A 16,055-nucleotide genomic window follows, 5' to 3' on the forward strand; every position below is an offset into this window, starting at 1 on the left:
ATATATATATTTTAAAGCCAACATTTTTAACTAAAATCTTTGCTTCTGGGGGTCCCTGGAACAAAAATATTTTGAGATGGTTGTCAAATACATCATTTTGGGGGTCCTTGACATGAAAAAGTTTGAAAACCACTGCCCTAACCCATACTCAAGTGAAGAACAGATACTCAAAAAAAGAAAAGAAAGTACAGTATTGGAGCGAATGTCTTAGTCCACCACTGCACACAGACAGGAGGGAAAATAAGTTATGGAGGTAGGAGTCCACTTCAGCTGAATAAGGACGCGAGGGAGAAAACAACCAAATGAATGCAGACGGCAGGAAGGAGAGAGCGGGCAGCAGAAAATAGCCCTCTAACCCATTAAAACCGGGAACGCATCTGTGTATAACCACCATAAACCATTATTTCATTCTGTACTTATTGGCTATTCAAAAATAGCAGACATACAAGCTTGAGCTTGTAGATCTGCTATTTTTGAAAAATCTTGAGAAGTTTTGCAAATCTTTGAATATATATACAATTTTAAAGCAAACATTTCTAACTCAAATATTTGCTTCTGGGGGTCCCTGGAACAACATATTTTGAGATGGGGGGGGGGGTCGGCAGACAAATACATAATTTTGCGGGTCCTTGACATGAAAAAGCAATATATATAGCAACATACATTTTAAAAAGGATTAGGATTTAGAAGACATGTGACTATTGTTGGTTCGCTTTAAAAAATATATAATAAGATTTGCAACAAAAAAAAATCTAGATTTTTCAAAAAATAGTAGATTTACAAGCTATGAGCTTGTATATCTGCTATCTTTGAATAGCTCAAAGTATAAAATAATGGTCATAGCTAAAATCTAAAAAGACACAGTATGCGTTGCCGGATTGAATGGGCTAATGCACCTAATACAGCCAACAAACACATTATCTCGTCGTTGTGATGCGGCAGGCCCCTAGAAACACACACCTCATGGTACCAGCAGATAATGAAGGGTTGTTATAGTGTTCCTGAGCGTTCATTGAACTCTGGAAGGGTAACGAATGGACCTGTGAGGGTCAATGGGCAGCACTCAGGAAATTGACCTGTGAGGGTCAATTAACGCTTTTTTACTGTGTACTACCGCATGTAAACACACACACACACACACACACACACACACACACACACACACACACACACACACACACACACACACACACACACACACACACACACACACACACACACACACACACACACACACACACACACACACACACACACTACACATGTTGAGTGAATCACACGCCTCTAGTCCGTGTGCTGAGAGGAAAGATGTTTTTTTGTGAAACGCCGGGTAAATGTGTCTGTGATGACGGACATCCTGTTATTACCCTCCTTCTGTTATTAGGAAGTGTTACTAGTTGTTAAGTGCCTATAGTGCATTATAAGCATATTTATGATGCATTACAATGCACTTATAAGGCATTATAACACTAGTTATTAATGTTTACAATTATGTATGACAACTTCAGAAAATCATGAAAATGTGTTCAAATCTTTGAATATATATATTTTTGAAGCAAACTTTTTAAACTTAAATCTAACTATATCTATTTTCAGACGGGGGTCGGCGGCCAAATACATATAATTTTGGGAACCACTGACAACATGGAACAGGATTTAGAAGACATTTGTACAATCCCCCAGAAGCAAAGATTTGAGTTCGCTTTAAAAATATATATATATATTCAAACTAAAGATTTGAACACATTTTCACGATTTTTCAAAAATAATTGCAGATCTACAAGCTCATAGCGCGGCACCGAGTGCCCCGCTATGAGCTTGTATATCTGCTATTTTTGAATAGCCAATGAAATCTTAAAATGACACAGATGCGTTCCCTGGCCAACATCTACCGATACCGATATGATGAGCGATTACTCGTGCATCATCTCTAGTTTTTGTTCCCGGTGCAGTGGAGCAACGCGGCAGCTGATTTAGCGTTCGTTCCTACCTGGACGCGGTGAAGACGTGCCGGGAGTTGGTGCAGATGGCGTTGATGGGGCTGTCGTGACCTTTGACCTCTCCTATGGGGGTGAAGTTGTCCACGTTCCACACCTTGAGCACGCCGCCCCGGCAGCCGCTCAGCAGCATGGGCCGCCCGGGCACGTACGCCAGGGCGCACACCCAGTCCTTGTGGGCGTTGGGGATTTGCTGTGAAATATAGGGGGTGTACAACAGTCAATCAAACCAATCAATGATTTCAATTCAATCTCTATTTCAGACCCAAGGGAGATCCAGTGTAACCTGACTCTGCCAGATGGGGGCGGTATTGAGTAACTAGTTTCTCAAATAAGCTGAGAAACAAATGTGACGAAAGCTTCTTTGGATCTGGAAGCGTCAGGTTAGATCCAGTGTTGATTTTGACAGCAAATTTTGAATTTAGTTTTAGTCATATTTTAGTCATCTGAAATGTTTTAGTTTTTGTCTAGTTTTAGTCGACTAAATATCATAAGATTATAGTCGACTAAATCTACTGTTGATTTAGTCAACTAACATGTATGTTGGCGGTGCCGTGATGGCGTCGTAATGGCTGATTTTACACTTGGTTGCATGCTGAAAATAGCCGATCTACAAGCCGATCTACAAGCTCACAACGCGACGCAGCGCGACGCGTTGTGAGCTTGTAGATCTGCTATTTTCAGAGCGTAACACCCGAGCGCAATAAATAATAATATAATACAATAACAATGAAAATAACGGAAAAATAAATACAATAAAAAGACTTCCACCATGTTCAGTTTCGAACATACAGACAAGTGCGTCAATGGTTCCACAGTCTAGAGGAGAACCTGACAGAACTGCGTATAGGGTTAGTTATGACAGCAATGATTTCATTTACCGACTCAGATGACCTACACATACTGTAAATCTATACATACATTTGCGTAGCACAGCAGAGCAGGTGGGTACCCCGACATCTGGCTTGCACTGGAGCTTCTTGGAGCTCTCAGCAGCAGCCGCATACAGTCATTATAAGCCACTGTGAGTCGCCTGATGCTGCCTTGTTTGTAGCGACACCACAGGTGGGCAGTATACAGAGGTGTACAGAAAGATTTTAACAGTGAAATCTTCACCAGTACTAGTGTTGATTTTGACAGCAAATTTTGATTCCGTTTTAGTCATAGATAGTCTTTTGAATCAAATTCCATTTAGTTTTAGTCATATTTTAGTCACCTGAAATGTTTTACTGTTAGTCTAGTAAAGTTTTAGTCGACTAAATATCATAAGATTATAAGTCGACTAAATGTACAGTTGATTTAGTCGACTAAAATGTATGTTGACGGTGCCTTGATGGTGTCGCAATGGCTGATTTTACACTTGGTTACATGCTGAAAAAAATAGCAGATCTACAAGCTCACAACGCGTCGCGCTGTGACGCGTTGTGAGCTTGTAGATCTGCTATTTTCAGAGCGCAACACCCGAGCGCAACCAAACATAAAATAACTTTTAGTTCTACTGGATCTCTTCTCCACTAGTCCCTCCCTAACATTTTAGTCTAGTTTTTATTTGTTGACGAAATTGTCAATATATTTAATCATAGTTTTAGTCATCATAGCTTAGTCTTTATTCAGTTTTTATTTAGTTTTCGTCAGTGAAAAAAGGTAGTCGACGAACATTTTTCATCATAGTTTTAGTCGACGAAATCAACACTGACCGGTACTGAGCATATGCTAAATTTGTGACACAGCATGTTCCCTTGAGCATACAGCTTCCGACACTGTCTATATATGTCCATGTCATCAGAGAGGTCATTTGAAATTATATGGCCCAAATATTTAATCTCACAGCAGACACTAAGGGCAGTGCCGGAGAGGTAGTCAGGAAAGTCAGGAAAGGTTGACTTCCCCGCTTCGGACAATCATCATCTTACTCTTTTCAGCATTGTATTTTAATATCCAGCGGAGTCTCCGGTAGGAGACTCAATTGAGTCTCCTACTGACCAGACACCCGGTCAGTAGGAGACTCAATTGAGTCTCCTACTGACCAGACACCCGGTCAGTAGGAGACTCAATTGAGTCTCCTACTGACCAGACACCCGGTCATCAAATGATTGGCTCAGGAATGCGACAAAAACTAAATAAAATCTCCATGAATTCAAGGCGTTATGGGGTGTGTAATTGATAAGAGTTTGTGTTTCTTTTTGTAAAGTACTGTATCTGTGTCCCAATGGAAGTATCGCTGGACTAGACACTACTTAAATGTAGCTGCGGGCGGTAGCGGGCGGTCACCAATGAACCGCGGGCGGTCAGAAATGAAATTTTAAACTTGAGTACTTTTTTTCCGCCACTGCTTGGTATACACACACCGCAACACACTCACTGCACCGCTCCTGCTGCGGTGCATCTTTTCATGTCTGGAGTGTTCTTTATCTCGTCACATTGTAAATTATAGAGCATTTATGAGCTGCAGACGGATGTTTTTTAAAGGATATTTTCGGCCAAATGGGAATGGCAACATGTCAGTTCTTCAGCACTTTGTGAAGTATGGTTTTCTTTTTCGTCATGGTTCGATGAGAAAGACAGGCTTGGCCATTGACCTGACAAATAATGACTGAAAGATGTATCAAAATTAGGTCCCTATCAGATCACCCACAATCCATAGGATCTCCAGATATACAAAGCCACACACAAAATGTTCCGCTATTACCAGTGGTGTAAAGTAACCAAGTACATTACCTAAGTAAAGTTTTGAGGTATTTGTACTTATTTTTTTCAGTATTTTTACTTCTACTCCACTACATCTCAGAGGCAAATATTATACTTTTACTCCACTAAAATTATTTGAAAACTTTAGTTAACTTTAGTTACTAGTTACTGATTTGATTATTATTTACTTGATAGATTTGGATTATTATTACAAAATATACATTAACCCCTTCAGCCCTAAATACATTTCGGCCATTTGAAAATAGCGGATCTACAAGCTCACAATGCATCGTGACGCATTGTGAGCTTGTAGATCTGCTATTTTCAAAGGATTTTGTATACATTTTATACATTTGAAAACTTGTGAAATGGGACATTCTGAAAAATGTGTACTTTCTACTTTTGTACTTTAAGTACATTTTGATACCAATACCTTTGTACTTTTACTCAAGTAAATTTGGATTACCGGACTTTTACTTGTAACAGAGTATTTCTACATTGCAGCATTGATACTTTTACTTGATTAAATTTTTTTCTACTTTTTCCGCTATTACCACTTTGATGTACTTAACTGTAACAAGAAAGAAAAACAGCATCATTTTAGTGACTGTAATTTACTGTAGTCTTGAACCAAAGCTCAAAGCCATCCTCAGCCATTAAACGATTAGACAATGGAAGCCAAGAAGTGATTTAAAAACTGCAACATTATCCAAATTGCTATAATTTGCTGTTCGACAGTATGTGTCAAACATAATCTAGCAGGGTTATCGTCACGTCCCGATAAAGCAGTCGCTAAGTGTGCTTAACAGCGCCGAGCATGCGTCAGTGATTTTATAGAATATGCCATTAAAATTAGACATTTAAATCTTCCAGTTTGTACTTTCAAGGGGAGTTGTACGAGCGAACAATGGCAGCAATTGAGAGACATTAAGACATTTTCAGTTTTGCTTTGAAGGGAGAGAGAGATTCCAACATGTACAGAATGTAATGTACAGGAACTTAATGGCCTGTATGAACCACACTCTAAATCAGGGGGTTTTCAACAGGGGGTCCGGGACCCCTAGGGGGTCCTCGGAGTTACTACAGGGGGGCCGCCAAATCTTTGTGTGATAGGATTTTTTTTTTAACAACATGAACCCCAGCATCCTATTCTGAGGAGAACTTTAACCAAAATAGACGATCTACAAGCTCACAACGCCTCGTGCTGCGAGGCGTTGTGAGCTTTTCGGCAAAGAGGTTTGGTGTATAGAGGGAAGGTCAAGTTTACTAAGTATTGACGGTTTAGGTGGTTAAATGTCTGAAAACAACAAACATGAATCCAACATACACTGATGAACAAGCCTATGAAGCTATCTATGAAAAAGTTGAATCTGCAACACAATTTTATACAGTATATAGTAGGGGTCCCTGCTTCATCTCTCTCTCAGCTAGGGGGTCCTTGGCCTGCTCTGAATCCTTCAGGCGATGACACTAACAGATCAGTGCTGACATTTTGTTATTTAGATAGAAGCCACGATAATGTACAGTATGTATGTTGTTTACTCGTAAGCAGATGCTACTGTAGCCTACAGCAATAGTTCTCAAACTTTGTCAAGGACCCCCAAATTAATATGTATTTGGCAGCGGACCGCTATCTGAAAATATTTTGTGCCCGGCACCCCACACAAAACTGTTGAGTATGTCTAAGAGAATATGTTGATGTAAATGGCTCTAAAAACTGATTTAAATACTGTATGTAGGATAATGATAAAGTAAAAAGTAAAACATTTGAATATGATAAGATAACAGTGGCTCTGGTACATAATAATACTACTTCTCTCAGCAGCACTCTTAATTCCTCTACCACTTACCCTGTGGTTGATAACTTAAACTAAGGTTCATGGTGCTTATATCCAAACCTTGGTCTTAGGAAGTCACTCTGGATTAGCCTCTGCTAAATGCCTAAATTGTAATGTTGACCCCTGACTGACCCCTGTCAACACCAGACAGACAGACAGACAGACAGACAGCAACTGAAACACCCTATGATCACATAAAGACCTGTAAAGGTCAGTCACACATTTCATAGCGTAGTGTGGAAACTAAGAACACCCGCATTCCGGAGCCCAGGGAGCAAATGTTCAACTTCTTTACCTAACGCTTCTCTATTCTACACGATGCCATGAATAGATGCTACTAACTAACTCTAAGCTATCACAGCCCCGGCAGAGGATATATTGAGCTTAAAATGGATGGCTTCGCTTGCTTTGCAAATGAGACGATGCTCAACGTCTCAGACCACAACGGATTGCTTTCCGCTTAATACGTTGAATTAGGCTCAGTCTGTCAGTGTGAATAAGTCTTTTCTAATGGCCTTTTGATGGGCGACACACATTCACATCTACCATGATGGCACCGTTAACGTACTTCGTCAGGATAACACGTTAAACACTTAAGCCCTGTGTACTTCCTCGAACACCGAATTGCGAAAATAGTCAATCTACAAGCTTGTGAGATTTTTAATGACAAAATAGGGATGCCAGGTTGAGAGAGTATGTTCTGCATCTGCATAAATCCTGACTGAAAATTGAGAGTTGATGAGATGTTGAGAAAAGCTGCAGGTAGGTGCTGCTGATTTATCACCCAAACACAACAACGCGTGCGCGCGGCGCACACACACACACACACACACACACACACACACACACACACACACACACACACACACACACACACACACACACACACACACACACACACACACACACACACACACACACACACACACACACACACACACACACACACACACACACACACACACACACACACACACTTACTTATTGGAATGAGATGCATGAACCTGACTCGTTAGTGTAGATTCAGTGGCCAAAGTAGTTTCTTGATAATTGAGCATAATCCTAAAACAGTGCTACCATGGAACATTGAAATGCCCGTCACTCTCCAAACAACATGAAATGAAAATAACTTTTTTTCTTTGTGTAGTATCAAGCTTTTACATACTCGCATGTTTAAGCCGTCGGCTCGCTTAACTTAACCCATTCAATCCGGGAACGCATCTGTGTCATTTTAGATTTTAGCTACTGTATAACCATTATTTTATACTTCGGCTTTTCAAAAATAGCAGATATACAAACTCATTGTGCAAGTCTTTTAACACATTGCGTGCCAATCGCGTAGTTCTACGCGAACCTAAATCACAGCGCAGCGTGCCAGTCGCGTAGATCTACGCAAAGTGGTGTTTTTTCTTATTTTTTCCCTCGCAGTGACGCATTTCATTGTAGGCCTCCCTCGCAGTGACACATTTAATTCTAGGCCTCTCTCGCAGTGACACATTTCATTCTAGCACACCGGAAACGGAAATGAATGTCAATCGGAGATTTTCGTTCCCATCCGCCGCCGCTCTAAAGCTTCCGCTAATCCGCCATTATCTCAATGTTGTTTTTCTCCGCGCTGAACGCTGTTTAATAGAAACTGCGACTACTGCAAAATGGAATGTCGCCGATTAAAAATGTCTTCTCTGGGCCACTCACACAGCTACCCTGTGTGTCTACAAACAGTTGAACGCGCGATCTTAAGGTATTTAGCGAGGTCTGTGGCGAGGTGAAAAAAACAAAAAAACTACAATAAATCGCTGGCACTGGTGAGTACATTATGATATTAAACTCTGGCATGGAATGTGTTAATACATATATTTTTTAAACAACATTTTTAACTAAAATCTGTGCTTCTGGGGGTCCCTGGAACAATATATTTTGATGAGGATTGGCATATACATATCATTTTGGGAGGTCCTTGACATGAAAAAGTTTGAGCACCACTGATGTATAGCAACAAACGTTTAAAAAAAAAAACGCACTATGAGCTTGTATATCTGCAATTTTTTTAATAGCCAAAGAAATCTAAGAGATGCTTTCCCCCGGTCTTAATGGGTTAAACTAAGTATTTTATATAATACTACTACTGCCGACATGCGCAGGAGGCCAAGCTATTAATTAGACTATGTCTGCATGAGGAAGGAGCAAATGACACAAAATTATGAGAGTGAGCCGTCATGAGCAAATCGTTCAAATTAATTCCCGTCATTTGCATGCAGCGTGTCGCGTCGCCTTCTAATTTTTTACCTGCTTCTCTCGCTTTTCTCTGATTTGTTACAAGGTTAATTGTCTAATTTTCTCTGTTTTTGAGCTGTTCGTCATTTTTATTATTTCACATGCCATTTTTTTGAACGAGCGTATGGAAAAACGATAAATCCTAAACTTTTGTTAGCAAGTGATTCCAAGGGTAAGGGATTAGAGAAAAGCAGATAATGACTTTATTTCATTGTTTTGGCTAGAAGGTGTCGCTTAAATGTCAGTCATTAATCAAACGTCTTCGCAGCGTATAGATATGAGCTAAATAAATAAAGTTGTCTGGTTTCGTGATTTCCTTTTTCTTGCCTTAACCCATTAAAGACCGGGAACGCATCCGTGTCATTTTAAGATTTCTTTGGCTATAAAGAAATAGCAGATCTACAAGCTCATAGCGCGGCACCAAGCTTGTAGATCTGCTATTTTTGAAAAAATCTTGGCAATTTGTGCAAATCTTTGAATATATATATTTTTTTAAAGCGAAAGGTTTTTGCTTCTGGGTGTCCCTGGAACTAAAAATTTTCCAAATGGGGGTCCGCGGTCAAATACATACAATTTTGGGGGTCCTTGAGATGAAAAAGTTGGAGCACCACTGATATAGCAACATACTGTTAGGATTTAGAATACATTTTTAGATACATATTTGGCCACGGACCCGGAGCTCAAAATATTTTGTACAAGGGACCCCCCAGAAGCAAAGACTTGAGTTACAAATGTTGTTCGCTTAATTTTTTTTGTTTGTTAAATAGCCAAAGAAATATTAAAATGACACAGATGCGTGCCCGGATTGAATGGGTTACGGTAGTCAAGTTGCAAGGTAATGAGTTTGTCACTGAAGGGAGACATGAGTGATGCTCATTCTGTTGGAAACAGAAGTTCTCAAAGAAGGAACGTGACATTGTAAAATGAAAAACAGGACGGGAGGGTGCAGGGTTTGAAGCATAATATCGTCGCTGTCGGGTGGAAACCTTGTATGTCCGACACTTTCTCAGTCGCATTTTGAGCTTGTAGATCTGCTATTTTTGTTCCTTTTTGTGTGAAACTGTAGGGCATAAGAGGTTTCTGCCAGACAGCAACGTCATACAGCACCAAGTCGCTGCAAAAGTTGCCTTGTGACATTCTCACACATAGAGCAGGTCAAGAAGAGCAACACTCTTACACGCAGACCCAACAATTCCCCCATGAGAGCAAAGCCCTGCGTTGGCGACTAAAAGAACTTTTATCGGGAAGAAGAAGAGACCTGCAGCAGAATACAGAGGCGGTGAGGTCAGAGAGTGATAACCTGCCTCGCTGGCCAGAGATTTGGCTGAGCCCCATGGGAAATAAAAACGCTGGGCTCATTTGAGCTGCAGGTATGAGCCTATTTATCTCTGTGTATCTGCTGACGCACACAAACGCACGCACACACACACACACACACACACACACACACACACACACACACACATCTCCCCAAATCCAACAACGCCTACGTGATGTAATATACACAAACACACACACTTTTTTGCCACCCCCCCCCCCTCCTCTCCTCATACATAATATTCTCAGAGATACACACACTGAATAATAATTTTTCTATTATAAAACTCATGGTTCCGCTCCTTGATTATAATTGGCTGAGCCGCATTTAGAAGTCCATTGTAAAATGCACTATAAACACACCTGAGACAGCATGCACTGTATCAGCATTATTACTGCACGCCAAAGAAAGTTATTTCAGAAATGCACCATTTTGTTGCAAATTTCTGGTTCCTGATAACATTTTAGGTGAGTAATACTGTAGCAGGCCACGCAAGTTGCTCAATATTGGTTCATTGCACATATATATACGTATAACGGTCTTGTTTACCGTCCACCGTTCTGGACATTCCATGAATTTTGCATAGCAACTTCCTAGTTTGTGCAGGCGGTCAGGGACTACTTTCTTGCAGAAATAATTATTGTAGTGAAACAGTTTTAATTGGGACATGGCAATGGTTTTTATGTTTCCCTGTGTGGTAACCGGTTTATAAAAGCAATAAGCCCCAAGAGGCCGTGGTTTACAGTGATTTTAGAACAGTTAAGAGGGTCCGCTCCACATCATGCCTAACAACACCCTTAGGTGTTATGAAATCACTGGAAACCACAAACAACTTGGGGCTTATTGCTTTAATCTATCGCTATCAATAACACACACGCGCCTGCGCACACACATACAAACAAGTTTGTATTACCATGTACGGACATTCACATTTTGGGACGGCATCGAAAATAGGCTAACATAGCACCTCAACTTGAGTCACACACACACACACACACACACACACACACACACACACACACACGCACACACATAGACACAAACACACACCTGAGTGAGCTCCTGCTGTTCCAGATCCCATTTCTTGATGCCGTTGTCTCGGGAGCCGCTGAACAGCACGTCTCCCTGCACGGCCAGGCACTCGATGCCGTCATAATGGGGAGGCTCAAAGTTATGGGCTGGGCCTACATTACCCAGAGTGCCCTCTGCCACATCAAACACCTGAGGGACGAAGTGGGAGGAAAGAATAATGAATAAGCGGCGGCAAAAATGACCAAAACAGAATATCTTAATCATTTTATGACTTGTATAAAACATGTCTCGCAAGTACACACACAGTAAACATCCTCAGTGTTCATTCCATTTGTAACTCTGAGTAGATGTAACCAAATAGACAAATGTGTACACTCTTAAAGAGCAAAATTAAAGCAGCTTGCACATTGAGTCTGTATTTTTATCGTGCAAAATCCTCGCGCGTTAAGAAATAAATACAACCTCATGTTGTGTCAATCACGTTTACACACTGCCTCAGAAATGTTAATCCGCCATTAAATCTTTTAGATCCGGTTCGATTTCCTTCGTTTTTCAAATCACCTTGCAGTAAGCCTATTTTGAGGCTGTAGCCTACCCTGAAGAATGGACCCTGTAGATTCAGGAAGATGCTCTTGTGTGTGTGTGTGTGTGTGTGTGTGTGTGTGTGTGTGTGTGTGTGTGTGTGTGTGTGTGTGTGTGTGTGTGTGTGTGTGTGTGTGTGTGTGCGCGTGCGTGTGTGTGCGTGTTCTTAAGCACCTTCACATAGTGGTCCTTGGATCCAGTGATGACTTGGTCTTTGCCCAGTAGAGACTGACCCACGGTCAGACACATGACTGACCCGATGTGTCCCGTCAGCTTCCCCATCGCCTGCATCCTGCGCACACACACACACACACACACACACACACACACACACACACACACACACACACACACACACACACACACACACACACACACACACACACACACACACACACACACACACACACACACACACACACACACACACACACACACACACACACACACACACACACACACAATCATACACACATTGAAAACAGGACAATGGGGTATATTAAGGAGACGGTCCACAAAATCAATTGAATTGCAATAATGTCACATTAAAGCTGCCTTGATTGGAATGAAATCACAACTTTTCCATAACAAACCTTGAAGTAAAGTAGTTTTTGCCTGTAAGATCATCTCCACACAAATAATAGTTAATTAAGCCCATTGTTATTATCACAGAAGGGCTTTGTGGGGATCTTTTGTTGTTGTTTTTTTTACACTTGGGTGATAAAGTGGTAAAAACTACTTGGCACGACTTCAGTGATTAACACACGTCGATCGATATTGAGTTTTTGAAGTCGATTATCTTTGCTCAGGAAGACCTTTTCTAAATATTAAATCCAAATCATCTCGTTTTTCTTTCCTCCATCTGAAACGTTTTCTAAATATGAAATTAGGCACCTTCATACCATCCCGGACGTACATTTTCGTCTAAATTGACCGCTCTTACCCACGCTCCCACAGGCAGAGCAGGTCTTCACACCTCCAGACCACCTGGGGATGCGTCATTGTTCTAGTTAATGGGATAATTTTGCATGTCACTGTCCGCTCAAAACCTGGCAAAGCGAACTCTCCCCTCTAAAATAAAAATGAAAACTGTGTTTAAAATAACTCTGACCTCGAACCCATAAACCTAACCTCTAAATGTCTAATCACAATAACCCTCGCTGTATCAGTTATATTTTGTCCGAGCCGCAGTGTGTCTGTGTGCTGCTGCAAACAGCCCAGCCCTGCGTGCGTGGCTCAAAACAAAGCACAGCGCGTATGAAGGCATACTTTCAACACTTGGAGGTATTTATGTCATTATATTTGTATCGTACCTGTTAAGGTCCCAGATGCGCACGGTGTTGCCAGCAGCAGCGTAGAGCACGGTTCCGGCAGGGTTGAGGAAGATCTGGTTGATCTGGTATTCACCCTGGGCAAAGGTGTTTGTGCGGGTGGTGGTGCCCGCACACGCGTCACCCGACACCACCTGCCCTGAAGAACTGGAGAGGGTGGAGACAAAGAGAGAGAGAGAGAAAGATAAAGAGAGAGAGAGAGAGAGATAAAGAGAAGGGGTGAGTGATTAGATACAATGTGGGGAGACTACATTAACCCATTAAAACCGGGGAAGCATATGTGTAATTTTAGATTTGTATGTTGCTATATATATATAGCAACATACGTTTTTTTTCCAGAAAACTCTTAGGATTTAGAAAAGTGGTTTAGACCAGTTGTTCTCAAAAATAGAAGATGTACAAGCTCACAGCGCGTCACTTCGTGCCACGCTGCGAGCTTGTACATCTGCTATTTTTGAACAATAAAAAAATATATTTGCATGCGTTTCTGCCAAATGCTTGCTTGCACTGGTTGGATACTGTCTGTCTACCACAGTGCTTTATCAAAGCACTCAAAGCTCTCACTTTGCACCCCGTTATGCCAGAGTTGGGCGGCCCTTCATTGGCCTTGAGCATGAATCACTCTCACTGGCACATACAGTATCTATTTTTATTACACGGCCTGGTTGAATGCTTGATTCTGATTGGTCAATCACTGAAATTCAGCGGGTGTGTTATTTCTGGATAATGACCGCTGACCGCTGAGCTCAATAACTCTCGATAACAGACCGCCGTCTAATCAAAGGCTCAGAGCACCTGGCTGCGCCGCTTGATTTTTGTGCCGTATCCAACATGGCAACCCATGTAAACAAACGCGCAATGTCATTTACAGCTAAACATTGCTCTCAAGAATGAAAATTTATTCTATTTGATCAACAACACGACCGTGTTGCGCTAGACGGACGGCCAAACCTGGAAATAAATTAATGGAATACTTTCATTACCGTAAGCAAGGAAATACTTTGTTTTGTTGTTACTTTTGGGTCAATGTATTAATTCATTTATTAACACATTTGGTGCCAGAGGTTTTTTAAAACAGGGTACATCTAGTGCCAGCGCTCTAACCGTGTACGCTGAGCTGTTTAGCGCTGTAGTCGCCACGATGAGGATGTAAACAAAGGGTGCGTGCGCGATGGTGGAGGGTCCCGACTATCACCTGGAACAATAACATTTCTAACGCGATCCGCCATTGCAGAGTGATCGCCCATCGAAAATGGCTCGTTTCCACCACGGTAAAAAGATATGGAGATATGAAGCTTTTTCTCAAGGAGTTATAATGGGAGTATGACGGGAGGTAGGTTTTTTGGCACGGATCCACATCCGTCCTGGATGATCCCAAAGTTGCGTTAGAGCGCCCCGTAAACGGTTACAACCGTTTATGGCACTCCACGAGTCGCTTTTCCGTTTTTGGCACACAATGTGTTAAGTAGCCGTGCAATAAGCGGGATAATTGACCCCTCAAGGTTTATTTCTTCGTCAATTATCCCTCGCATAGGGTGGTGTTTGTCCACAGAAAGCATTTCATGAGCGGAGGAGCACACTTTGGATATCATGACCCAGAGCGCTCACATTGAACGTCTAATGATGCCCTATCAAACATTGCTGTGCTCAAACGTTGTGCCATCTGCGTTATTAGCACAAATAGCCTATAGCTGAAACAACAGCTCGGCGCATGGTCGTGATGTGTCGCTCTTCTCTTAGGCAGTTCACACTATAAGATTCATACCCAACTCTACAAACAGGCCTTTATTGTTCGCTGTCCCTGCAACCTTGCAATCACTTATAGCAGCTAGATGAGGAGATCTCGTTTACCTCTTTTAAAAATGTAGCAAAGGGTTTTAGCGGCATATTCAATTTGTAATTTGCAATTGTTTCCTTAACTAGATTATGTTTCCTTCTGTCTTGTCTTTTAGGGGTATGATTCTCAGAGTTACAACTATATGTTTTGCTATATGTGCTTTTAACGTTTGCTTCTATGTCATTTGCAGCACTGTACAGTAGTTGATGTTATCTCGGCCAGGGCTCCCTTGAAAGACAGATCCTGTCATCTAAATGGGACTCTCCTGGTTTAACCACTTACTGTGAACCCTCTATACTCAGCAAAGCGGACCTCGAGTTGGCTCTGTACCGTAGATCGTAAAAAATATATGGACAGCGTCACGCCATTGGTTTCTACAGACCGTAAATGAAGCCTGTTTTCCACCCTTCAGCTAATGGCTGAAGGGTGGGGGCGGGTCTTCACCCGTGTTGCCAGATTCTGTGAGAGAAACAAGCAACCGGGTCTAGGAAAAGAAGCCCAAAAGAAGCGACTATGGGCCACATGAGCACTTTAAACAATATGCATCAGCTATTTGAAAATAGCCGATCTACAAGCTCACAACGCGTCGCATCGTGAGCTTGTAGATCTGCTATTTTCAAATAAAATCTTGGGGGGAAATTATAATAAGCAGATCTGGCAACACTAGTCTTCACTCGGTAGAACCAGTAGAAACCCTAGAAAAATAAATGGGACCATAATTTACCAAAACAGCTCTCGTTTCCCTCTACACCAAATATTTTCGCCAGAATTAGCATAGATCTACAAGCTCACAAGGCGACGCGTTGTGAGCTTGTAGATCTGCTATTTCTGGCGAATGCTACCCCCACAGAATAGGGGACACTAGGGTTTTAACTGCTTAAAATAGAGGTCTAAATAGCGGAGCTGCTGTATGTACTCACGTGAGCGTGCGGACACACTTGGCGGAGTCTCGGATGTCCCACACCTTGACGTAGGACGTGGAGACGGAGAAGACGAGGCAGGAGGAGGAGCAGTATTTGACGGACACCACGTTGTTGGGGTGGCCTTTCAGCGTGATGATCTCCTGGCCCGTCACCAGGTTCCACATCTTACAGGTACGATCTGGTGACACACAGGGGGGGACAAATACTATGTCATGTCTCTGGGAGGGAGAAGTCA

The 16,055-nt window shown here is 41.8% G+C and overlaps 1 protein-coding gene across 3 annotated transcripts in view; it reads right to left on the minus strand.

Moving 5' to 3' along the window:
- Window positions 1–16,055, minus strand: part of kif21b (kinesin family member 21B) — a 121,531-nt gene that overhangs the window by 2,925 nt on the left and 102,551 nt on the right. For all 3 annotated transcript variants that reach the window (XM_080425203.1, XM_080425202.1, XM_080425201.1), the window contains 5 exons: window positions 15,818–15,998; window positions 13,043–13,207; window positions 11,904–12,021; window positions 11,166–11,336; window positions 1,991–2,190 (listed from right to left, as the gene is read on the minus strand). In XM_080425203.1, the coding sequence (XP_080281329.1) occupies window positions 1,991–2,190; window positions 11,166–11,336; window positions 11,904–12,021; window positions 13,043–13,207; window positions 15,818–15,998 (835 nt within the window). The remainder of the gene's footprint in view (window positions 1–1,990; window positions 2,191–11,165; window positions 11,337–11,903; window positions 12,022–13,042; window positions 13,208–15,817; window positions 15,999–16,055) is intronic.

This window comes from Gymnoscopelus braueri (assembly GCF_963280865.1).
Source record: "Gymnoscopelus braueri genome assembly, chromosome: 3".
Classification (NCBI taxonomy): Eukaryota; Metazoa; Chordata; class Actinopteri; order Myctophiformes; family Myctophidae; genus Gymnoscopelus; species Gymnoscopelus braueri.